This window comes from Helicoverpa armigera, chromosome 25 (genome assembly GCF_030705265.1).
Source record: "Helicoverpa armigera isolate CAAS_96S chromosome 25, ASM3070526v1, whole genome shotgun sequence".
Classification (NCBI taxonomy): Eukaryota; Metazoa; Arthropoda; class Insecta; order Lepidoptera; family Noctuidae; genus Helicoverpa; species Helicoverpa armigera.
The window spans coordinates 8,923,559-8,947,327 of record NC_087144.1 but is presented as its reverse complement, the minus strand read 5'-3'; the positions used below and the strand labels follow the sequence as shown (position 1 = coordinate 8,947,327).

The 23,769-nt window shown below is 40.7% G+C and overlaps 3 protein-coding genes across 3 annotated transcripts; 1 reads left to right on the top strand and 2 right to left on the bottom strand.

Annotated features, from left to right (window-relative positions):
• Positions 1-7,717: 7,717 nt before the first annotated feature.
• Positions 7,718-10,240, bottom strand: LOC110376656 (pancreatic lipase-related protein 2). The gene is made up of 7 exons (XM_064041508.1): positions 10,044-10,240; positions 9,557-9,647; positions 9,294-9,454; positions 9,064-9,186; positions 8,747-8,989; positions 8,445-8,628; positions 7,718-7,883 (listed from the first exon to the last, which is right to left on the bottom strand). Exons 1-7 carry the CDS (start codon positions 10,198-10,200, stop codon positions 7,733-7,735), a joined length of 1,110 nt encoding a protein of 369 aa, XP_063897578.1. The 5' UTR covers positions 10,201-10,240; the 3' UTR covers positions 7,718-7,732.
• A 3,019-nt stretch (positions 10,241-13,259) lies between these two features.
• On the top strand, positions 13,260-15,000 carry LOC126056783 (uncharacterized). Its single transcript, XM_049850857.2, has one exon. It carries the CDS (start codon positions 13,408-13,410, stop codon positions 14,620-14,622), a length of 1,215 nt encoding a protein of 404 aa, XP_049706814.2. The 5' UTR covers positions 13,260-13,407; the 3' UTR covers positions 14,623-15,000.
• Positions 15,001-16,213: 1,213 nt separating this feature from the next.
• LOC110376647 (protein 4.1 homolog) lies at positions 16,214-23,474 on the bottom strand. The gene is made up of 7 exons (XM_064041601.1): positions 23,300-23,474; positions 20,916-21,063; positions 20,394-20,510; positions 19,820-20,003; positions 19,226-19,378; positions 18,809-18,994; positions 16,214-17,812 (listed from the first exon to the last, which is right to left on the bottom strand). The coding sequence occupies exons 1-7, from the start codon at positions 23,420-23,422 to the stop codon at positions 17,692-17,694; spliced, it is 1,032 nt and encodes a 343-aa protein (XP_063897671.1). The 5' UTR covers positions 23,423-23,474; the 3' UTR covers positions 16,214-17,691.
• Between the last annotated feature and the right edge of the window lie 295 nt (positions 23,475-23,769).

Below are 23,769 nucleotides of genomic sequence, written 5' to 3'. Positions count from 1 at the left end.
CCCACAATATCGAAACGCAAGACTGTTGAAGATGTTTCGACGCACAGCGTTCGTTAGCCGCCGGCCTGCCACTCCGTTACGGTGGTCAGGCGCGGCGTTGCCCAGGGGTCACTACGTGGAAGTCAACGCTGTGGGGGGACCCCCCCAACTGTGTGCCCTGCCGTATCAACTAATATTTTAACATTCTTTGTACAATTAATACTTACATACGGGGGTCATCACAGCCTGCAACTCACTGGTCAGTTTTCTTCGGATTTTGTTAGAGATGTCCGGATGCGCGCACGCAGTAGACAGCCAAAGTGCACTAAGTAACCACACTACACGAGACATGTTGGACAGTTCCTGCAGATGGAGTTATAAAATCAAAATCGAAATTTGGCTGCAAAACAGCACTTTTCGAACGTCAGTTTATAAAAGACAGCCCCGAAAACGCCCACTCTTCACCACTTCCTTTGTGTTTTTGCTGGGAAGAAGAAGTGTCTCCCCAGCATCACATATATTTAGTTTGTAGGCAGAGGTCAGTTTTATATTCGCATCCTGCGACAACTATTCCGCGCACTCGGATAAAAATTAACCTACTCACTCGTACCTACTTGTTATTTCATGTGCAAACTACTAATTCCATGTTTCAATAAAGTCCGGTCTGCCGTTTGCACGTACATGGAGAAGTAACAAAGATACATAATTAGGCACATTACAAATTTAATTTTTATGTTACTGAGATACTCAAGATATAACAACTAGTTAAGTAAATTAAATTTAGGAGTTATCTGACATCTTGGTATTTGAAATACCTACTTATAAAACACAAAATCTCACTCTATGAACTTCAAGGCTCGATAACAGTCACTCGCGAGATCAGACTTCGACTGTGGCTCTCATGTCACTGTCGGGATGAAAACAGCCCTCGTTTAAATATAGCTAAAGCAAAGGGAAACCAGACACATATTATCCATGCTGCTGACTAAAACTTAAAGCATGTAGGTACCATCTTGGTATTTTCCCGTATACGGCAGAGATAATTAATACCTACATTTTACCTCATTTTACTATTACTTTCAACTTTTTTTTTTAACGACGTCAAAAATCATCAAATGACCCCTCCCGCTGTGGGTTAGCAGCGGTGAGGGAGTGTCAGACTCTTACTGACCAAAGACCGTCGTGTTCCGTCATAGGCCTTTTATGTACGAGGGCCGCGGCATCTCTCTCGAACAACCCGCAGCCCCGGCAACTATTACTTTCAACTGAATTTAGTAACTGTAACACTTTGAACTTGAAGAGCTCGTGGTTCGGTCAAACAGTGGTGGGCATTCGACTATCTTGTCATGACAAACTACTTCCGTGTTTAGGAAGGCACGATTAATTGGTCCATTCCAGCTGTCATTAGAACATCTTTGGCAGTCATTGCGGGTAGTCAGAAGCCAGTTAGTCTGACAACCTGTCTTACTAAGGCATTGGATTGCCGGAGTAACTGGGTTGAAGAGGTCAGAGAGACAGTCGGTTCAATGGTAACCAGCAGCATTCGTATGGACTGAAAGCCGACCCCAAAATATTTAGTTGGGAAAAGGCTAGGCAGATTGTAACGCCTTAAAGGCGTTTGGTTGTTTGCTGAATATTTAGGGGAATTACGGACCTAAAATGTTATGTTGGTTATTTTTTTTTTAACGACCTCAAAAATCATCAAATGACCCCTCCCGCTGTGGGTTAGCAGCGGTGAGGGAGTGTCAGACTCTTACTGACTAAAAACCGTCGTGTTTCGTCGTAGGCCTTTTTATGTGCTAGGGCCGCGGTATCTCTTTCGAAAAACCCGCAGCCCATCTTGAGGAAACCTGGACTACAGTCTGAAATCACCAACCCGCTTTGAGCAAGCGTGGTGATTAATTTAATGCTCAATCCTTCTCCATGTGAGAGAGGCCTGTGCCCAGCAGAGGGACGATAAAAGGCTGTAACAGTAACAGACGAGTAAAAACTTTGAATTAATTTAAAAATGAATAATTATTTTTTAGAAAATCGTGAATTCAAACAAAGTTGCTAGTCGGTCTGATATGGAACAAATGACTAATCGTTGTTACGTATGTAGGTACTTTCATTACCTTTATGCAGGTTTTTGAGCCTAAATGAACTATCTACCGACTAAAAGTTTGTAGTGTGCGCTCTCTAACGAAAATAATAAAATAAAATAAATTTATTTTAGGTAATTATAACCCTTATTGTTATCTACATATACACATTATTGACATTTAAATTGACACATATGCCTACAAATTATTGCAATTTATTATAACAGAAACAATAAAATTACCAATGCAAATAAAACTTAGAAACGTAGGCTAAGATAATTAAATAAAAAACAAATTAAATAAATTCACTAATAGGTAGGTATCCATTTGCTTTCCTTGTTAGTCACCAGATTGCAATAGTGGGCCTTTTAGTGCATAATACCTATGGTTATTTCAATGAATTGAAATAGGAACCAATCAGTGGTAATTAATGAATTTCGTATTAGTGTTAATTGTTCGTCATATGCATATTGATAAGCTAATTGTAGATAATTTCGCATATTTCGTTATAAATGGGAAAGTGATTAAGCTAAACAATCAATGAATGAGGAAAAGGTGATGAATTTGATTACTTGGTGCAGAATGTTTTTTTCAAATTTTTTCTAAATTCTATGTAGGTAAATATTTTGAAGAAAATACTGCTTCTGCGCTTGACAGAGACTGCCTCGTTGATCTAGCTGTCGATAGCGCGAGTGCTTTAGGTACACTAAGGGGTTCGATGCCCGGGACGGGCCAAAATCGCTTTGTGGTTTTCAGAATTTTTCACAAAGAAGCCCGGAGCCTGGGTGGGCACGTGGCGCCGGGGTGGGTCCTAGAACGACAGTAGCAGTCGTTGCAATTCCACGTCAGAGGCCCTCAGGAGGATTTGAGAAAACTCTGACACTAGGGCTTGATAGGTGATTAAATCTGCAGCTCACTCGATAAGAAGAAGTATGACAAAAATCACCAATGAGTCAGGGATTATTCGCCCCGTGGCTATATATACTCGACTTTAGAAGGCTCTAACTAAGGATAAACAATCTTGGTACGAATTGTATTTAAAAACTCTGTTTAAAAGTAAATATCCATTTACCTAAATACAACAATAACAAAGTTTTCAGCACATATTCTAAATTGTTTACCTCTAGGTAAGTGCTTACAACGTGCCTATTTAACATAACCTATAAAATACATTTATTTCGGACAACAATGATCCATATTGTGTTAGTATTACATATAGTTTATATCCTAATGTTAGTAATAACAAGAAAAATAAAAAGCATAAAAATCTATACTATCAGATATTTGATAAGTTGGGAGGAGGGTAGGACGATAAGTTGCTATATAAGCAGCCGAGTACCGTTCGTTCATCGTCCGGCGTGCGTGTAAGACGTATTTTGAGGTTATTTACCTATAGAAAGATTGTTATTTTGTTAAGAGTTAGTGCGTGATTCATATTTATTGTTGTAAATTGTGATTTATTTTAACAATTGGTTTAAGAAATTGTAATGTTAGTTTTTAGGTTATAAAGTTGTACTTTTTTTTATTAAATCCGCTTCTGATTGCTAAAATCAGAAGTGGGATAGTCTCCCTCCCACTATAAAGTTTTTTTTTGTTTCAGTTTAGATTCATTGGCGTTTTCCGGACCAAGCCAAGCCCTTAAGTGTAACTGTCCGACATAAAACATTTGGAGCATTTTTTTCTTATGTCGCACTGTGTAACATAAGACATTTAAGAGGTTAAGTACGACGCCAACTGAAGTTTTACTGTTCTATTTTAATTTTGTAATGGATTCCGTAACGAATTTATTTTAATTTTTTATTTGTTTTTGGTTTTCATGTGCTTGAGCTTAGTACGCTGATGCTGTTGGGACTCTCACGTGCTTCGGGTGGAATGAGTTTCTGCCTATGTATTGCTGTGATGTCCGCGAACAACATGCCTCGCTCCTACAATGCTCGAGATGCAGCGGCGGCCCTAGCCATTGCGAGGCTAGGTGCGGCAGGTCTATGCGAGGCCCTTTGTCCTACGTGAAGTTATTTTCTTGTTAATAAAAGGATTTACAAGCGGCGATACCTTCTAGGTTCGGCTAAGTTAAAAAAAATGTTGAGCTTTGTTTCACTAAAGCACCTAAACTTGTATAGTAAACAATAGTGCAAGGTGTGGTAGCGAGCGCGAAAAATTTTGATTTTCGGGACATAAAAGTATCTACTGTAATCATGTTTGAATGAACGGTAACGACAAGTGAACAGCCGCGAGCGTAGCGAGCGCGAAATTTTTGAGTTTTGGGACATAAAAGTACTGTAATCATGTTAGTAAGATCGGTACCGACAAGTGAACAGCCGCGAGCGTAGCGAGCGCGAAAATTTTTGAGTTTTGGGACATAAAAGTACTCTAATCATGTTAGAATGAACTGTACTGACAAGTGAACAGTCGCGAGCGTAGCGAGCGCGATTTTTTTTTTAATTGTTTGTTTAAGGACTCTCAAATTAAACTCGGAATTAAGCACAAATAAAAAGAATCCGTGACTGGATCGAGAGCCAGTTTTTGTTACTTTGGTGTTCCAACTTTTTGTTAAATTGAGAACTCAAAAAGTAAACGCAGAATGAATTAGAAATAAAGAAAAAATGCATATTTTTTTTGGACCAGATATATATTTTATAATTATAATTTTTTATATTAGTGTGAGTTGTAGCGCGAGGCCCCCCCAAGCGCGAGGCCCTGTGCGAAGGCACAGTTCGCACACCCCTAGGGCCGCCACTGTCGAGATGTTACGGGAAGTATCCTGTAACGTATTTATCTCTACGTAAATGGTGAGATCAATCCGGTTTGTAATCCGTCTTGGTGGTTTATGGATTAAAAACATACTGAAAGTGTATGAGAACTTGAGTTAGATTCTCAGGTGCCATTGATAATGACCAACAGGTCGTTTCTCTGCGCAAAACGCAGAGTTGTACACGAGAATATGTTACGGCAAGGCGGCTGTGTCGTAAGCAAGCGCTGCTGGTTGCGGCACGAGCGCTGCTGAGTCGGTGCTGCTGGTTGCGGCACGAGCGCTGCTGAGCCGGTGCTGCTGGTTGCGGCACGAGCGCTGCTGAGCCGGTGCTGCTGGTTGCGGCACGAGCGCTGCTGAGCCGGTGCTGCTGGTTGCGGCACGAGCGCTGCTGAGCCGGTGCTGCTGGTTGCGGCACGAGCGCTGCTGAGCCGGTGCTGCTGGTTGCGGCACGAGCGCTGCTGAGCCGGTGCTGCTGGTTGCGGCACGAGCGCTGCTGAGCCGGTGCTGCTGGTTGCGGCACGAGCGCTGCTGAGCCGGTGCTGCTGGTTGCGGCACGAGCGCTGCTGAGCCGGTGCTGCTGGTTGCGGCACGAGCTCTGCTGAGCCGGTGCTCTCCTCGAAGAATTGTTGCTCTGGGGCAATGTTGCCTTTTGGGCCTTTTGTCGGTGTGGTGTACCTAGTTGGTGCACCCACGGCCTCTTGACCCTGTGGGTCCTCTTGTCAGTGTGGTGTACCTAGTTAGTGCACCCACGGCCTCTTGACCCTGTGGGTCCTCTTGTCGGTGTGGTGTACCTAGTTGGTGCACCCACGGCCTCTTGACCCTGTGGGTCCTCTTGTCGGTGTGGTGTACCTATCGGGTGCACCCACGGCCTCTGGAAGCTGGTCGGCTTTGCAAACTGACCAGTCGCTATGGGACGTGCGCTCATAGTGTTCTTTGTTAAGCATGGTAGTCAGTTACTTTAGTAATTAAATTGTTTGAACGTTTTTGTTTACGTTGACTGGAGCTGTTTATTGAAACTTGACTAAGTTATACTAAACTTTGAAGTTCAAACCTTATAATTTATTAGTTACTTTCACATTGATCTGCATGAGGATGGCATGTGTTGGTGCACATATTTTTCACCCGCAGATAATGACGATGATGATGAAGATATTTCGATTGAAGACCAGCCAGCCCAGCCACGGCCGGTGCTTGCATCAGAACCAGTACCGGGGCCCTCGTCAAGACCCGACCATCCGGAGCTAGAATCTCCCCGAGGACTTCACACGCCCGACCTAATTTGAAGCCAGATTACCTGCCGAGGACGTCAGGATGTCAGGAGAGGCCGTATTAGATATTTGATAAGTTGGGAGGAGGGTAGGACGATAAGTTGCTATATAAGCAGCCGAGTACCGGTGCCTCCCCCATTCGTTCATCGTCCGGCGTGCGTGTAAGACGTATTTTGAGGTTATTTACCTATAGAAAGATTGTTATTTTGTTAAGAGTTAGTGCGTGAATTATATTTATTGTTGTAAATTGTGATTTATTTTAACAATTGGTTTAAGAAATTGTAATGTTAGTTTTTAGGTTATAAAGTTGTACTTTTTTTTATTAAATACGCTTCTGATTGCTAAAAATACTTATAACAAATCTGTAGAGAGGTCAATTCTGTACATTGAATATATTTCCAAAATAACTATCAGGGGGTGATTAGTGATCGATACCGATGCCAAAAATGCAATCAGTAAAATTTTTGTCTGCCTGTCTGTATGTTCGTTATAGAAACAAAAACTACTTGACGGATTTCAATAAAACTTGGTACAATGATTCTTCATACTCCTGGGCAGGTTATAGGATACTTTTCAACACGCTACTATCAATAGGAGTAGAGCAGTGAAAGTAGATTTTAGGAAAACGGGAGAATTTACTCCATTTTTTATGCTTCCGTCGCGTGTGCCGCCTTAATGGTTAAAGATACACAGAAACCATGTAGGACGGAAATGTTCTCCTTAAAATTATTTAAAAAATATACCATGACAGTATACAAGGTGTTGATTTGCATGTGTGGCATACATCAGGAGGAGGACATAAAATACGTAAATATTCGATTGGAATTACAGTAGACGGGAAATAGCTAATATACACTGCTTTTTTTGTCATTGTAATGTCGTAGTATTACAGAAGTAATCCTATTTTATGAATGAAATTTATGAATAATCGTTGCGTATGCTTTGTGTGAGGGCGCAGCACGGTTTTAAGGCCAGTAACACACGCGCCAGGCTAGATGACATTGACGGAATTCGGATTTTTTTTAACGTATTTTTGTTGATTTGGGTCGAGAATCATTAGCATAATTACGTCCTTGAATATGGCACGGATGCAAATCAACAGCTTGTATGTCTATCTTTTATGGTTGGCTCACAAATTACAAATTATTAATAGTTTACATTTTATTTCTATTTAGGTAAAAGTAGTAGTAGTTACGCATAGATTTAGATAATTGGATATGCTGGTGTTTATTATTTCTTCCTCTCTTTGCACAAAGTCCGAATCTAACGCTAACGAAGTCGCTGGCAGAAGTTAGTTCATAAATAAAACAAGACGTTTCTTTAATAAAATGTATTTAAAAAGGTATATTAGAAATTACTTAAATTAAGTGTATTACGTAAAACAATATTATACTAGCCGTTTTCCCGCAGTTTCACCCGCGTCCCGTGGTAGCTACTGCCCGTACCGGGATAAAATGTAGCCTATGTTACTCGTGGATAATGTAGCTTTCGAATGGTGAAAGAATTTTAAATACGGTCCAGTAGTTTTTGAGCCTATTCATTACAACCAAACAAACAAACAAACAAAGTTTTCCTCTTTATAATATTAGTATAGATTAGAAATTATTAAATGCACGTAGGAGAGTAGGACATGTTTTAATGAGATAAGGCTGTTATCCTTTTAATTTATTAACGATCTTTCTGAGAAGACCCTCGTTCCCGACGTACTTCAGACCCTCTGACTTGCGTCCGTAAGGCTCCTCGTCTGACGTCTGCAGGAAATACGTCCCGCGGGACTCGGGGGAAGTGAAGTACCCCATTATTCTGGAAAATTGACAAATAAAGCTTTATTTTTTAGCATTTAGAATATTACTATTCGTGAAATGTACTTAATTGTATTACTGCAGGAAGATCCCAATAACCGCCAAAATATTTCGCCACATATCTGCACCACATTTCTTTATTTCTAATTTATTCTGTGTTACTTTTTAAGTCCTCAATCTAACTAAAAATGTAAGCTCCGAAGTAGCAAAAACAAGTTAAAACCAACCATTTAAAAATCTGTTTAGGAGGTACTTTTGCGTCGCAAAACTTGTTTGGATATTTTTGTGTTCCAAAACTCAAAAATTTCACGCTCGCTATGCTCGCAGCTTCTTTCCTTCATAGTAGTTTTTTACTCATTTCTTTAGATATTTTTGTGTCCCAAAAATTTTTCTCGCGCTTTATAAGTTTGCCATGATCTGACTCCGGTTTTTTTATGTTAAACCTAGCAAAAAGCACCATCAATGATTCCGACACATTTTTTAATTTAATTTTCGATTTTTTGGCGGCGTAGCATCGGGTGCCACCCGATGCTGCGCAGCAAATGCGTGTGAATCACATTACCTGGTATCATTGTAGTCGCATTGTCCCTTCCTGAAGTCCTCATAGCTTGCACACTTGGCCGCGAGGAAGGCGCCGCGATTCAGTACCGACTCGGCGAACAGGAGCCACACGCGGTTGTGGCTGCAAGTCTGCAACAGGCAGTTCGGCTGGTCGGAACCGCTGTTCGGGTAGAAATCCACGTGACCTGATGGAAGGGGCAATTTGTCAAAACTTTTCTAAGATACAACTTGTTGAAGTTACAACTGCAACATTGTCTAGCCATAGATACCTAGCCTCACTTAAAATCACTGACTACAACTTACCAATCTGTCCTTCCAGCCCATACACTCCATCATCAGTATGTATGACATCGACGAACTTAGCGTCATCCTTGTTGAGCCTGCAAGAAGCCTCCACGTCTGCGAAGCAGGGACCCGCGGGGTCCAGGCCTGATATCCTGCCGATGAGGGTCCCCGTCAGGTTGCGGAACGTCTTGCCCGTGAACCCTGAGATGTGGCTGCCCAGGCTGTGCCCGATCAAGTGGATGTTGGATGGGTCGAGACCGGCTGTGAAGAAAAAATGTAGTCAACATAGCACAGATTTTAAAATGCTACGATCGTGAAGAGTTTGTAATACTGACCGTTGACGAGTGCTGCCAACATAGCGCCGAGCTTCTCTCCGATGAAGCGCGTCATGGTGGTGGAGCGCAGGTACAGCCAGCGGATCAGCGAGCTCGCGTCCAGCGCCAGGATGTTACAGTCTCCTGGACAATATCATTTAAAATGTCTCAAAATAGAAACAAAAGTTGTCCTTAATCTTCAGGACTTCATTACATTACAAAGTATTAGGAAAAGCTTCAGCCCCAATTACCTTGATCAAGGAAAGCCTTGCTGATTTCCTTGTAACTGTTTTCAGTAGGATCTTGGGTGAAGCCGTGCAGGAAGATCCTGAATGGATTCTTGGGGTTGTACCCTGGAGTCAAGGGGATGAGCCGCGCTGCGTCACTCAGGTTATACGTCACGGACATCGACCTGAAAGTAGTAGGTAGTAGCAATGTAGTATTTAATGTCTTAAGTGACCTGTCTTAGTAAGTCAAGGGAATTTAAAAAAACACTTAGATACAATTTCTGTACCTGGTGGTGAAGACGAGTGTCAGCTTGCTCATGTCGGGCTCTTTATCGAAAGAGTCGTAGCTTACTCCCACCAGCTTCTTAATCTTGGCACCTGAAGATACATGTCAAAATGTTTAGTGTTTAGAGTACCGTTACGTTCCGTACGTCATTATGTTTGGGGTCCTTATGTACATATATAGTATTGGCAGCGAAGTGCACGATGGTCTTGTAAAACAATTTGGAATTTCAATAGCCAATGCGGAATGAGATCCTCTTTCCTGTCGGGGCTGTAGGATTGTTTGCGCGAGTTACCGCGGCGTTGGTACGCTAAAGGCTCCAGAAGGTGAACATGATGGCTTCTAGTCAGTAAAAGTCTTACACTCTCTCACGCTGCACCCACAGTGGAGGGGGTCATCAAATTTGCCCCCAAAAAATAGATGCGCTTCACTTTCTACCAACTGAGTGCCCTGCCGTATCCCCTAATATTCTTTCTACAATAAATACTTACATTGACTGAATCCTATGTTAGCTAAGCCTTTGGCCACGGGGGTCATCACAGCCTGCGCCTCACTGGTCAGTTCTCTTTGGATCTTGTTTAAGATGTCCAGTTGCGCGCACGCAGTAGACAGCAAAAGTGCACTTAGTAACCACACTACACGAGACATGTTGGACAGTTCCTGCAGATGGAGTTATAAAATCAAAATCAAATTTATTCAAAATTGGCTTCAAAACAGCACTTTTCGAACGTGTTTGACGTTCAAAAGTAATTTACAAAAGACAGCCTCGAAAACGCCCATCCTTCACCACTTCCTATGTGTTTTAGCTGGGAAGAAGTGGCGCAAAAAACTCTCCACTTAACAGGCCCGCCGCTAGCTGTTTGTTCGCCCGCGTGCAAAACTGATTATGCCGCCCTACGACTACATACGTTTTGACAAAAAATATATAAGGGGGGAAGCGGATGCAGGGGGTCCGGACCCCCCCCCCGCGCATTCGTATCCATTATCCATCTTACTTGTCCAACACAAAAAAAAATATGTACATGCACCGCTCTGATTGCAGAAAACCCACCTACTTTTGGATAAATAACTATTGCAATACATAACATACATACATACATTACACATAACTTTTTATTTACTTGCTTAGGGCATGAATGCAGTGCAATCATTACCCAAGTGGCCCCTATGTATTGAAAGATTGTGATTAACTTAAAGTAACGCACTTAAATATCTATAACAATGTTTAAAGTCAGTAAAATATGTTATTTGGTGGGTTTCCCGTTGAAAATATATAAGGCACAGTTCAAATGTAAGGAAGCGCGAGCGGAGCGAGCGCGAAAATTTTTTAGTCTAAGGACACAAAACAAATAAAAACCACTGTAAATTACAAAGCAAAGTCAAAAAGTAAGATATGCACAGAAGTGAAGTGCAAAAGCCGCGAACGAAGCGAGCGCGATTTTTTCCTTAGAGTTTTCATGAAGTAAATATATTATCATAAAAAGCCATAACGGACGTGCGCGAAAAATGTTTTTTCGGAATTGAATGCCTCAACAATTAAATAAAGATAAAATGCGATATCTGACATGGAGCCGCGAGCGCAGAGAGCGCGAATTTTTTTGGGGATGCAAAGGGTGAAACAGTCAAAATTGATAGGTGACGACCAAAGCTAGGGCGGCTTTTTCTGAAATTTTATTGGTTGAATTTTGCCGCCCCCTAAATAGCATTTGCCCCACGCTACGCCACTGGTTGATCTTAAATCGTTTTTAAGAACTGAAACCGGCAGTGTAAGTAATATTCTTAGCGCTATTGCTGTGTTCGGAAATATTGAAATCAAATCATTAGTAAAAAGATATTGTAATTTTTAAATATTATCGCTAGATTTGCCGCCCCCTAGGACGTGCCGCCCGCGTGCTGTGCACGCGCTGCACGCCCGCTTACGGCGGGCCTGCCACTTAACGTCCCACTGCTGGGCACAGGCCTCCTCTCACACGGAGAAGGATTGAGCATTTATAAATAGCAACTAGTTAAATTAATTAAAATTCAGGAGTTATCTGGCATCTTGGTATTTGAAGTACTTATAAAAACGTAAAAAAAACTCACTCTATGAACTTCAAAGGTCGATAATATTCACTCGCGAGATCAGACTTCGACTGTGGCGCTCCTGTCACTGGCTGGATGAAATCAGCCCTCGTTTAAATATAGCTAAAGTAAAGGGAAACCAGACACATATTATCTATATTGCTGACTAAAACTTAAAGCTGGGACGTCCCGTTCCCGTCATTATTGCAAACCGGACCAGATAGGATCACCTTGGTATTTTCCCGCACACGGCAGAGATAATTAATACCTACATTTTACCTCATTTTACTGTTACTTTCAAATGAAATTAGTAACTGTAAAACGCCTTAAACTAGCTCTGATTCAATCAAAGTGCAGGCGACTAACTTGGGATGACAAACTTCTTCCGTGTTTAGGAAGGCACGATTAATTGGTCGATCCGCGCTGGACCAGGTAGACACCACGGGAGCCGGGTGTCGCGAGATGACTCTCGTCCACCGTAGGCTTCGGTCTGTGGGCGGTGCGTTCTGGTGGCTCATCGTTCCTCCGTCTGTATAGACAACGGACCCGTGTCGGCGGCACGCGTTGTTCCACGCGCTCCTCAAAGATATGTCAGCAACCCCAGCGGGGCCCAGCAGGGCCAAGGCCTGCCGGGGCTGCGGGATTGTTCGAAAGAGTTACCGCGGCCCTGGTACATAAAAGGCCTACGAACAAGATGGTTTTTAGCCAGTAAGAGTCTGACACTCCCTCACTGCTGCTAACCCACTGCGGGAGGGGGTCATTTGATGATTTTTGACGTCGTTAAAAAAAAGCTGTCATTTGAACATGTTTGGCAGTCATTGCGGGTCAGAAGTCTAATTACCAGTCTTGGTAAAGAGGTCAGATAGACAGTCGGTCCTTGTAAAACACTGGAAAGCAGCTGCATTTAGACTGGAACGAGGCAGAATGTAACGCCTTGAATAATTTTTTTGTTGAATATTCGGGGGACTTACGGACCTAAAAAGTTATATTATGTTGGTATTAGTTTTACTAAGAATCAAGTCGAAGGCAAAACCCGGATATTAAAATTCAAATCACGCCCTTGTAATGTCTTTCACGGAATGTATTTCACGGAACTCCTCACCGTGACGTATTTTCGTTATTATTATGACTCTATAGAGTAAGAGCATAGTTGTCTCATTACTTCATTGTCGGAGTGACAAAAAAAAGATTTTCTGGTACAGCTGTGAGTAAGTTATAATAAGAAACGGAAATATTGTGAGCTGTCCTGATTTACATAGTATTAACTTTGATATAGGGAAAGTACCTAATACCTACTTGTCACCTAGGTCCCTTTCACAAACCTTATGTATCTACTCCCTTGTGTACTCTCTTATGTTTCCCTTATGTACTCTCTTATATACTCCCTTATGTCCTCTCTTATCTACTACCTTATATACTCTCTAATCTACTCACCTTATGTACTCCCTTATATACACCTTTATGTACTCTCTTATTTATTCCCTTATATACACCCTTATGTACTACCTTGTATACTCCCGTACGTACTCCCTTATATACTCCCGTATGTACTCCCTTGTGTACTCCCATATGTTCTCCCTTAAGTATGTATTCCCTTATGCACTTCCTTATGTACTAAGCTACCATCATGAGACTATTAGCGTTAATCGACGAACACAGACGTGCTCATCAAGCAACTTAAAAATAGCGTAATTAACATTTTTTTTATTGTGACCTAGTTTTAGAGTCATAGCGTTTTTGTTGTGAAATTATACAGTATTTATTACAAATATGGACAAAAAGTGATCTACAATTATGGATAGAAGCCCCTCCCACCATGGCGGACTGCCACATTGCTCATCGTCACCAGCAGCAACACCCAGAAGTCACGCACAGGATGAAACAGTTGAGGTTTTTTCTACTCCTGAAATTCAATCCTGGATGTCTAGTATTGAGCAGTGCCTGAATGAGGTTTCGATCACGGTTTCGGAAGGCAAGATGAATTCCGAACAAAAACTAAGAGTCACTAGCCTTTGTCGCAAAGTCGGATACGGAGTCTCTCAAATGGCTGTGCAATATCAGTCATTGAAACATAAAGCCCTTCAGAACTACGCCACCCTGCAAACGTTAAAGGAAAATCAAGACCTCGCTAGTAGTTTGACTGAGATCAAGCAGGAACTACAAGATACTCTCATCAAACATAAGCCGGAAAGCACATCCTTCGCAGACATGGTGAAGGGTACAAAAAGCCTTATTATGCCTCATGCAATCAGCTCTGTCGCTATATATCCTAGTGACCATACTAAGACCAGTGAAGAGACCAAAAATTTAGTCCAAAAAATTGTATGCCCTGAGGAAATGAAGCTAAAGGTACGTGGACTTCGGAAAACAAGAAACGGAGGTGTTATCATAAGCACAGAGACTAAGGATGACATGCTAAAAGTGAAAGAGACTGTCGAGCGTTCCACATCTGCACTTACTGTTGATGAACCTCAGAAGCGGAAGCCTCGCATTATAATAATTGGGGTACCCACTGATATGGCAGAGAAAGAAGTTTTCAAAAGTATTTATGACCAAAATATCGTAGACAAACTTCCAACATTGACCAAGGATACCTTTTTGACCTCAATTAAACTAAGCCATAAGTCAGGAAAAAGGGATGCTGACAGCTGCAACTATATTGTTGAAGTACCAGCCAGCATCCGGAAAGTCCTAGTAAATCAGAACAGGCTCTACATAAACTGGACGTCGTGCCCGGTACATGATTTCACCCTTGTGACTCGGTGCTTCAAGTGTCAGCAGTATGGTCATGCATCCAAGACTTGCAAATCTGCTACCTCTACTTATGGCCACTGTGGAGGAGAGGGACACGCGACTCAAGAGTGCTCTTCAAAGGAAGAACCGCCGAAATGTGCAACCTGTAAGCGCTTTAAAAAACCCTACAATCACAAAACGGGAGATTCCGAATGCCCTGCTAGAAAAGCCGCTGAATATAGGTACATCAACTCCGTAGACTATAAAGGCGTCTGATAGCGTCAAACTCTAGATAATATTTAGCTGTAATCATTTTTACACATTATATAATTTCATATTTTACTTAGGGATAGTGGATTACTGATTATTTTTAGGCCCGCATATTTACACTCAAATATTGTATGTAATATTGTAGGTACGCAATATGGATATTTTAATTAGTATGTAAGCATTATAACAAACATGTGTAATAACACTGTATTTGTCACATTAACCTAGTTTTTAGTAACTAGCAGCAATTTATTGTTAATTAGCTATAAATATTATAATAAGCACTTTTACGCCCGAGACACAGGTTTTTACCTAGTTCGGGCAAATTATACATCAGCACTTTTTAGAATTAGCAAAATATTGTAAAATGATGTTCAAAGAGAAGTAATAAATTTATTTATTTATTTATTATTATTTATTATTATCATCAACCTTTTTATCGTGAACTGCGGCCTCCTTTTACATAGAGCAGGATTAAGCGTTAATCACCAAACGTCTAGGAGGACATCATCATCATCATCATCATATCATAAACACAGACAGGCTTCAAACCTGAATACCTGTGGTCTAGAAGATTATTTTTAATCACCGTGCATACAACGTTATTAGTAATTATCCATAATTAATGTTGCATACTACTTTAAAATTCCCACGTTCACGTGAGTTCGTCATCGGCGCCGTTGAAGCGTTAGACAATAATTTATGGGAGTCACTTGGGCACTCGTTGTGCATGTCAATCGCTGGGTTAATCATCTTGATGATTACATTTCTATAAAAATAGCAAAAAATGGTTACCTTCATGTATATTGCGCAGTGTGTTTAATATGTAGGGGACAAGAGTAGTACATATAACATGGGCTATAAGAGAGTGAAGGAATAGGGAGTGCACCTTGTGTCTGCGCAAATGCTCGTGCACTATAATATGTCCTGCGCAGCTGGCTGATCTCCTTAAGTGAGAACAGCCGCCGTGGCTGAAATCGGCCGTGGACGCCATTATACTCGACTTTAGAAGGCTCTAACTAAGGATAAACAATCTTGGTACGAATTTTATTAAAAACTCGGGTTAAAAGTAAAATCCCATTTATCTAAATACAAGAATAACAAAGTTTTCAGCACATATTCCAAATTGTTTACCTTTAGTTAACGTAAGTAAAACGTCCATTTCTAATAGTTATTTTTCCCTTTTGCATTGTTTAGATTTATTTATTTATTTAATACTTCTGCACATTTTGTACAAGGGCGGACTTAACGCCTTAGGCGTTTTTTACCAGTCTAAGTTTGGGTTACAGTTAGTGGGATTTACAGTTTAACTTTCTTGCATTGTATAATTCTGTGAGCTTACTATTGTTATGTAATAGACTGTTTGTACTGTGACTATATTACTTTTTAAAAAGAGTGTCTATGGAGTTTCTTGCCGGCTCTTCTCCATGAGACCAACTTTTTGGAACCGTGCAACTAATGTGACGTTTCATAGGTGCCTGCAAAGGCCTATGTGAAATAAAAAGATTTTGATTTTGATTTATTACACATATAGGTGAAATGTGTTAAAAGGGTAAATAAAAGGTTTAAGTAATAAAATTGTCTTTTCAAAGAAATATTTTATTCAAAATACTTGTAGATTATTATTATTCTAAACAGTACTAAAATAGTTATATTTCATCTTTAACTATAGCTAATAAACTATTTAAGTTTATTATACAGTTCATTGCTTTAAGTCAATAGTAGGAAATACTATCAGTACAGACGCCAGCAGGTCAACCTACCCGAAACTGTAAAATTTTACTACTCGAATATTAACCTTCTGCAATAGTGATAAGGTTGAAAATCTACTGAAGTTGATAGGTTAAGGTAGGTTGCTGTGCTGTCTATATTTTACAACAAACATACAGGGTATCTAAAAAGTATCATGAGAAAGTCAAATTATAGCTTTTGAAGCTTTTTTGTAATTTAATTAAATTGGTGTTGTAAATCAATAAAATACAAAATAAATGAGAAATTGATATCCATAGCGTATTTTGGTATGTATGGAAAAGACAAAAGAGATAGCGGGTTTCGGTAATTTTGTAATTTTCATCTCTCTAGAATAGCTCTTGAGACTTTCTACAAACAAAAAACTAGGATGGAAAACAATTCTAATTTTCTATCATAAGTGGGTCCTAAATTACTTCATTACGGAACAGGAAATCTTACAAAAATCTTATTCAGGTAAAGACATTAAAAGTAAAATGCATAAAGTTAAGATAATAGTGACAAACTCATAACTTATAACCATTACTTTACTATAATAATTATAATTATTTATCTACACTTTACGATGTAATAATGGCACTTTATGTAACTTTTCTAGTTGTATATTATATTTATTTAGACCTATTTGTTTTGGATATACAAGTTTTTTACAGCACATTACCAAAAAAAAGACATGTAAAAATATGAAGGCGTGCAGATACAAAAAAACGTAAACGAAGAAAAGAGGTACGAGCGAATCGAGCGCGAATTTTTTAGTCAGTGTTCACAATGAAGAAGTGTGTAGATGAAATAGTTAGCGCGAGCGAAGTGACTGCAAGTTTTTTAAAGGCATTTTTCGGATTAAAAAATATACACAGACAAAATACTGAAAATATACTGAGCTCGCTTGCACATATGCGCTCCTCCCCTTAAGCCGGTATACCGAGTGTTGTATGGAGCACTGTAAAAAATGCGCCGTGAACAAAATTATAAGATCTCTTAGGACAAATTACAACTATCACGATAACCAATACACAATAAGCCGCGATATATCCGCCCATTCATCAAATTAGCAACTTACAGCCAGTTTCTTCATCAAAAGTAAAAGTCAAAGTAATGTCTAAAGTAAAAGTAACTGTCAAATTCGTTTTTTCAAGGCTAAAGTGGCAGAAAAACTAATAGAAAAAGCGAATTTGACCGTTACTTTTACTTTAGACATTACTTTGATTTTTACTTTGGATTTTACTTTTGATGAAGAAACTGGCAGTTAGAATGCTTCGGTTACAGTTTCAATTTAAGCAGTAAACAACTGAACAAGATCTTATATTCTATTTATAGAGTAAGTAGTCAAGCAGCAGTAGGCGCGGCGGCAGCTCGGAGCTGCTGCAGCGTGCGGCGACACGACAGGCGCCGCGAGCCCAGCCGGGACAGACCGGGGATACGGTGCACCGGGACTGGACACTCGCGACTGGAAACAATTAACATAATATTAAATATTATGTATGTTAACTTATTTATTAGTAAATGCTCATTTTATGTGGTACATTAAATACTGTTTGAGTATCGAGCGGAAGTGAAAAGACACTGGCACAGAAATGATTAGCCAACTATAATTTTGTTTGTTGATCTATATTTAAAAAAATTTTGGCAGTTGTTACGGGTAATCAGAAGACCAGAAAGTCCGATGACCAGTCTTACCAAGAGGTATCGGGTTTGCCTGGGAAGCTTGGTTGAGGAGATCAGATAGGCAATCGCTCCACGTAACATAAAATTGATACTCAGCTGCATCCGATTAAACTGGAAGCCGACTCCAACATAGTTCTTAAAAGACTAGGCAGATGATAGTAAGAAAATAGCCTGAGATAGAATGTTGGGAACGATCAAATCAACAGCTCACTCGATAAGAATAAAAAGAAGAAGAACATATTTTGACAAAAGGTGATTTATAAAGTCATCATCCTCCGAGCCTTTTTCCCAATTATGTTGGGGTCGGCTTCCAGTCTAACCGGATTCACAAGGCTTTACAAGAAGCGACTGCCTATCTGACCTCCTCAACCCAGTTACCCGGGCAACCCGATACCCTTTGGTTAGACTGGTGTCAGACTTACTGGCTTCTGACTACCCGTAACGACTGCCAAGGATGTTCAATGACAGCCGGGACCTACAGTTTAACGTGCCATCCGAAACACAGCCAATGGTGTCTAAGTTATACTTAGAAAGTACATACAAACTTAGAAAAGTTGCATTGGTACTTGCCTGACCTGACCCCGCGCCCTCATACTTGAGAGGTTGGTCCTTTACCTACTAGGCCACCACGACGATTAAAAGACTAGGCAGATGATAGTAAGAAAACAGCCTGAGATAGAATGTTGGGAACGATCAAATCAACAGCTATAAAGAAAAAGAAAAAGAACATTATTTTGACAAAAGGTGATTTTAAAACTATCACCAGTATAATACTAACCGGAAGAACATATGATGCTCCACACTGCAGCGCCACAGCTTCTTGCAGGCGCTGGTGCAGTGGACTCGGAAGGTGAGGCAGGTCTCGAACTCCTCGAACTGACCGGCTCGCAGCCGCAGCGTGAACAGGCGCTTGTTGTAGCAGATCTTCGTTATCTTGGCCCAGGGGAAGCGGTTCATTGGTAGTCTGGAAGATGAAGATGGTGATATAAATGACAAAGAGTTATCAAAGTCAAAGTAAATTTTTTTTTAATTTCAAATAGGCCTTTACCGGCTCATATGAAACGTTACAGAGGTAGAAGAACATTAATTATGACCCCTTTATTACGGGTTTCTTTTTAAACTTTTCTTCTATAACTTTTGTCTTGATATGTAAGGTAGGTATGTACGCATTTTTAGCTCTTTGTTCTCAACTCACCCATCCCTATAAACAGCAATACCACTGTGACACACAGCTAACACGATGGGCACATCTTGGCAGTCAGTAGCAGCATGTAGCTCTGCTCCATATAGAGACAGGCGTTTGGCTGTCTCTAGGTAGTTGAGTTCGGCCTCTGCTGGCGTCTGGCCTCTGGAAATTAGAGGAGAATTTATTAAGATTGAGGGAAAATTAGGTGACTCAAGGTTTAGATGATAAACAGGCAATGTGTAAGAATTCGATATTATAATCCCACGGTCCTGAAAAGCTGTTAGACCCATTGCTCTTGATATGTATGGATCCGTCAACTACATCATCATAATTTCAGTTACTGTAGCCCTAGTACATGAAGGGCACCAGAATCAATAAAAGTTTGACAATCCTTCCCGCTGCCATTTGTAATCTGACGAACGATCTCTTATTTTGAGGTCCCAGCACAAAAAGATCGGTTACGATCGAAGTCTCGAAAATCAGGGATCCTTCGCCGAAAAGTGGCTATGAAATTGGGGTCGACGCGACACGTCTTCTTCTTCTATACTTTAACGTCATCTTCGAAGTAACCATTCATCCATAAACCTCGCTCAATCTGCCTACCTATGTTTCCTATACAGCTCATCGACATTAGCCTCCAACTCGTGCGTGATGGCACTGAGCGGCAGTGCTCGGTACTGCTGCAGCGCGCGGGAGATGTCCTGGCTCGGCTCGTGGTCGCCCAGCTCCGACTGCAGCACGTATGACGAGAGCAGCGCGTAGGTTATCGGGGAACAGGTTAAACGACCTGGAAGAAGGTATGTTGTTAGAACGACAAGATTTGAAGGTAGGTAACAATGGTTAAGAGGGGTCCCAAAACGCTCATGCTACGGCCATACTCGAAGATTCGTGTTTGCGTTATCGCGATAGTATGGCCAAAGCATCAAAGTTTTCTTTGCCGTACCTACTTTATTATGTTGCATTTTTTTTATAAAAAATGATGCAGAAGCTCAGGCGCAATAAATTGGATGCCTCTTATCTTATGAAGAATAGAAGTGTGATTTCAGATTTGAGTAACTATCGAGTACTACCTATTTGCCTAAGATTAAAGAAAACTAATAATACTGTCAAAATCTTTCGCACTTGGCAAATAGTTTAATTTTCTATAATTCTTTTTAATGATCATTGACCAACTAACCTTCCATGAGATCTCTCCTGATGGCGAGTGCCATCTGGTAGCGCGTGACGTCATCGGCCAGCTCGCTTGGCTCCGGCGGGTAGAACTTCACAGCTAGACGCACGTCCCACGGCTCGTCTGGAAATTGTAGCATTATGTTTTAGAAAACCAGAGGCATTGCTAACTTAAGTTATTATCTCGAATCTGAACTTTGTAACCTCTAAAAATCAGGTGGTTGAAATTTTTAAGCCGCTGTCTAAGAGAAAGTGCAGATTAAAGACAGGATATATTTTTAAGCTTTTTGCAACTAAACATTACAACGGTGGACTTAATGCCACAGGCATTCTTTCCAGTCAACCTTAGGGATATATTGGGATGGATATAATGAGAACCGTCTGGATAATAAGCAAGAAAGTATATTATTTACTATTTCAGTTGGTTTTCGCGCACGTATAACAATCCGATCACTCTGTCTTTAACCAAAAGATCTAGGGACTAGAACATCCATCCATCCAGCAAAACTACACATCAGACAATACTTACTTCTGAAAGTCTTGGACAGTCTCCTGTTCAGGTCAACCCACACCCTGGGATCTCCTCGCTGCGTATACAGCAATCCGAAGTAGTCCTTCTCCAACAGGTCAAGTGACTCACAGATCTGATCCAGCAGGTCTGCTCCTGTGGCTTTACGCTGGAACAATATTATCGAATTTAAGTAATTTATCGCGGTTATATTAATATTATTTAATCCCGACGTTTCGGATCCTTTACAGCATCTATGGTCTCGGGTAGACTGAGGCGTTGGTCGTCTTGATATTAAAAAATGTCTAATATTCGCGTAAGTGTCAATCAATAAAAAGTCTTTATTTCGTTGCTTATTCTTGCTTGCAGAGGAAAATAATGTACAGGCTTTGATAAAAGAAACCGTGTAACTGTGACATGCTTCCTATTTACATCATTGTATGCCATTGTACTTTATGTAAGAAGCTATAAATAAATAAATAAATAACATGACTACAATAGTTTGCTAAAACTGTTTCAAAACAAGACCCAGGATATACAAAGGCTGTCGCGAAAATATCAATAGATGCATTAACGACTGAGTGTATTAATAGCACTGCCGTTCTATTATTCGGCCTTACAATAAACCGCAATAATATTAGTTTGTATGGATTAGTGAAAGGATTGTGGAAATCCGAGCATTAATAGTATTACCTAAATACGTAGTTTTGTTAACATACGATCTTCACTACATACTACTACATATACTACATATATAGTTCATTGTACGCTTAAATGTTCAAAACTACGCAACCGATTTTCATGCGGTTTTTTTAATAGATAGAAGGAAGTTATTACAAAGATAGAAGAGGAAAGTTTATATGTATAGTAACATCCATTAAATTGTGAGGAAGTACTGATATCCTATCCTGTAATTATAGTAAAGCTGGGGCGGGTCGGCTTTAAATATCTTCCCAATATCATCCATTAACCTTGCAGAAGCACTATAAATAATGTGCCTATCAAAAACAGGTAAGTACAATACTTAATAACCGCATTAGCGAATACCTATCACAGTCAACACACGTCCTTCACATACATTAAGGGCCAACTAACTGTAGTTAACGCATGTCAGTTAGACTGTCTAACTGAATTATTTATAACTCCTTAACTCCTTGATAATACAATCACGTTGGTTATATTTCTTTTAATTGAACTGTACCTGCATGGAAAGCTTTCCTTAGAAGGACAGGACTCATTTAAGTTCTAGTTTCTTTAGTTAACATATAGAAATAACAGATTTCTTATGTTAATATAATAAACGGGAAATATTTTTTTCTTTATTCCCCTAAAGGCTCCGAAATTACTGATCCGATTTGAAAAAAAAAAAAACACTATTGGGATGGTAGACTATCCCCGATAAACATTCTGTCCGGGTACGAGAAGAAGTGGCCTCTGGAAGCGAGTGAAAGTGCGCGAAATAGCGAGTACCAAATAATTATAAATTGGATCCTTTGAAACAATGGAATCCATCTGACCAACATAGGGACTTTTAATTACATTTAAGTGGCCTCTATTATTTCATTAAAAACAGTTTAACTTCAATTTAAAATTAACCGAAAGCCACTTGTTAACTGGTGATCACATTGCCAATATGCCCTAATTGAATGATGGACATGATTTTGTTTGTAGAGTTACATGGTATCTGCAAATCAATTAGTGTGGGTAGGTTGGGTACCTACAGGTTGTTTTTCGTGTTTTAGAAAGCATATATGGCAGATTTTCAAGGTCAGAAGCTATAAATTAGTAGTCAAGTTTTTCTACATCCCCTTTGGCTATGCATTTACGTTTTCTGCATCAGGATGATCTGGAAATCTATCTTGGAATCCGCTGAACGTTCTGCGAATTCTTTCATTTGGACATTATCATTTGTCTACCCTTTTCTTTTATTTTCGAAATCTATTCCTAATGATGCAGAGGATAATTTACTGGTCCACTACGTTCAACAAATAAACATTGAAGCACATGAAATAGTTACGGGAACCGTTAAAGTCAGTTTTACGAGTTGGCGCGAAATGTTTGTTTGTATGTATTCTTGTCGTTAAACTATGCTTGTGAACTCTTCAAAGAATGAAAGCCTTGGATTCGTTTTGATTATAATGTTTTTGGAATCTGCTCATGCGTCACTCTGGGTATCTGTTATTACGAGAAAATGTGAAGAGTTCTCAAAAATATTCCTCCTACGTAACTGATTAATAAATGTAGCTCATTCATCTTTTAAAGTCAGCAGAAAGACGAGAAAATTTCTAGGAAGGAATACTCACTCCAGCACATTGTAGAATTAATCAAACCCAAGTCCGTTTGCCTGCCTGCTCACGATGCGACGGAGACTCTCGCGCATACTGCAGCACTGGAAGTGTACTCACATCAACATCAACAGTGACATGGTCAGCCAGCATGAGCTCGACGCGCACGCGGCGGCTGCCCGCGCTGCGCCCGCGTCGCTCCGTGCCGTCCTCCGACGCCAGGCGACGGAGACTCTCGCGCATACTGCAGCACTGGAAGTGTACTCACATCAACATCAACAGTGACATGGTCAGCCAGCATGAGCTCGACGCGCACGCGGCGGCTGCCCGCTGCGCCCGCGTCGCTCCGTGCCGTCCTCCGACGCCAGGCGACGGAGACTCTCGCATACTGCAGCACTGGAAGTGTACTCACATCAACATCAACAGTGACATGGTCAGCCAGCATGAGCTCGACGCGCACGCGGCGGCTGCCCGCGCTGCGCCCGCGTCGCTCCGTGCCGTCCTCCGACGCCAGGCGACGGAGACTCTCGCGCATACTGCAGCACTGGAAGTGTACTCACATCAACATCAACAGTGACATGGTCAGCCAG

Coding starts and splice junctions, on each gene's coding strand:
- LOC126056783 (XM_049850857.2), top strand. CDS start 13,408: ATGGATAGAAGCCCCTCCCACCATGGCGGACTGCCACATTGCTCATCG.
- LOC110376656 (XM_064041508.1), bottom strand. CDS start 10,200: ATGTCTCGTGTAGTGTGGTTACTAAGTGCACTTTTGCTGTCTACTGCG. Junction 9,455..9,556: donor ACACTCGTCTTCACCACCAG/GTACAGAAATTG, acceptor TACTACTTTCAG/GTCGATGTCCGTGACGTATA. Junction 7,884..8,444: donor TGCGACTACAATGATACCAG/GTAATGTGATTC, acceptor TCAATTTTCCAG/AATAATGGGGTACTTCACTT.
- LOC110376647 (XM_064041601.1), bottom strand. CDS start 23,422: ATGCGCGAGAGTCTCCGTCGCCTGGCGTCGGAGGACGGCACGGAGCGA. Junction 20,004..20,393: donor CAGGAGAGATCTCATGGAAG/GTTAGTTGGTCA, acceptor ACCTTCTTCCAG/GTCGTTTAACCTGTTCCCCG. Junction 18,995..19,225: donor ATTGCTGTTTATAGGGATGG/GTGAGTTGAGAA, acceptor TTCATCTTCCAG/ACTACCAATGAACCGCTTCC.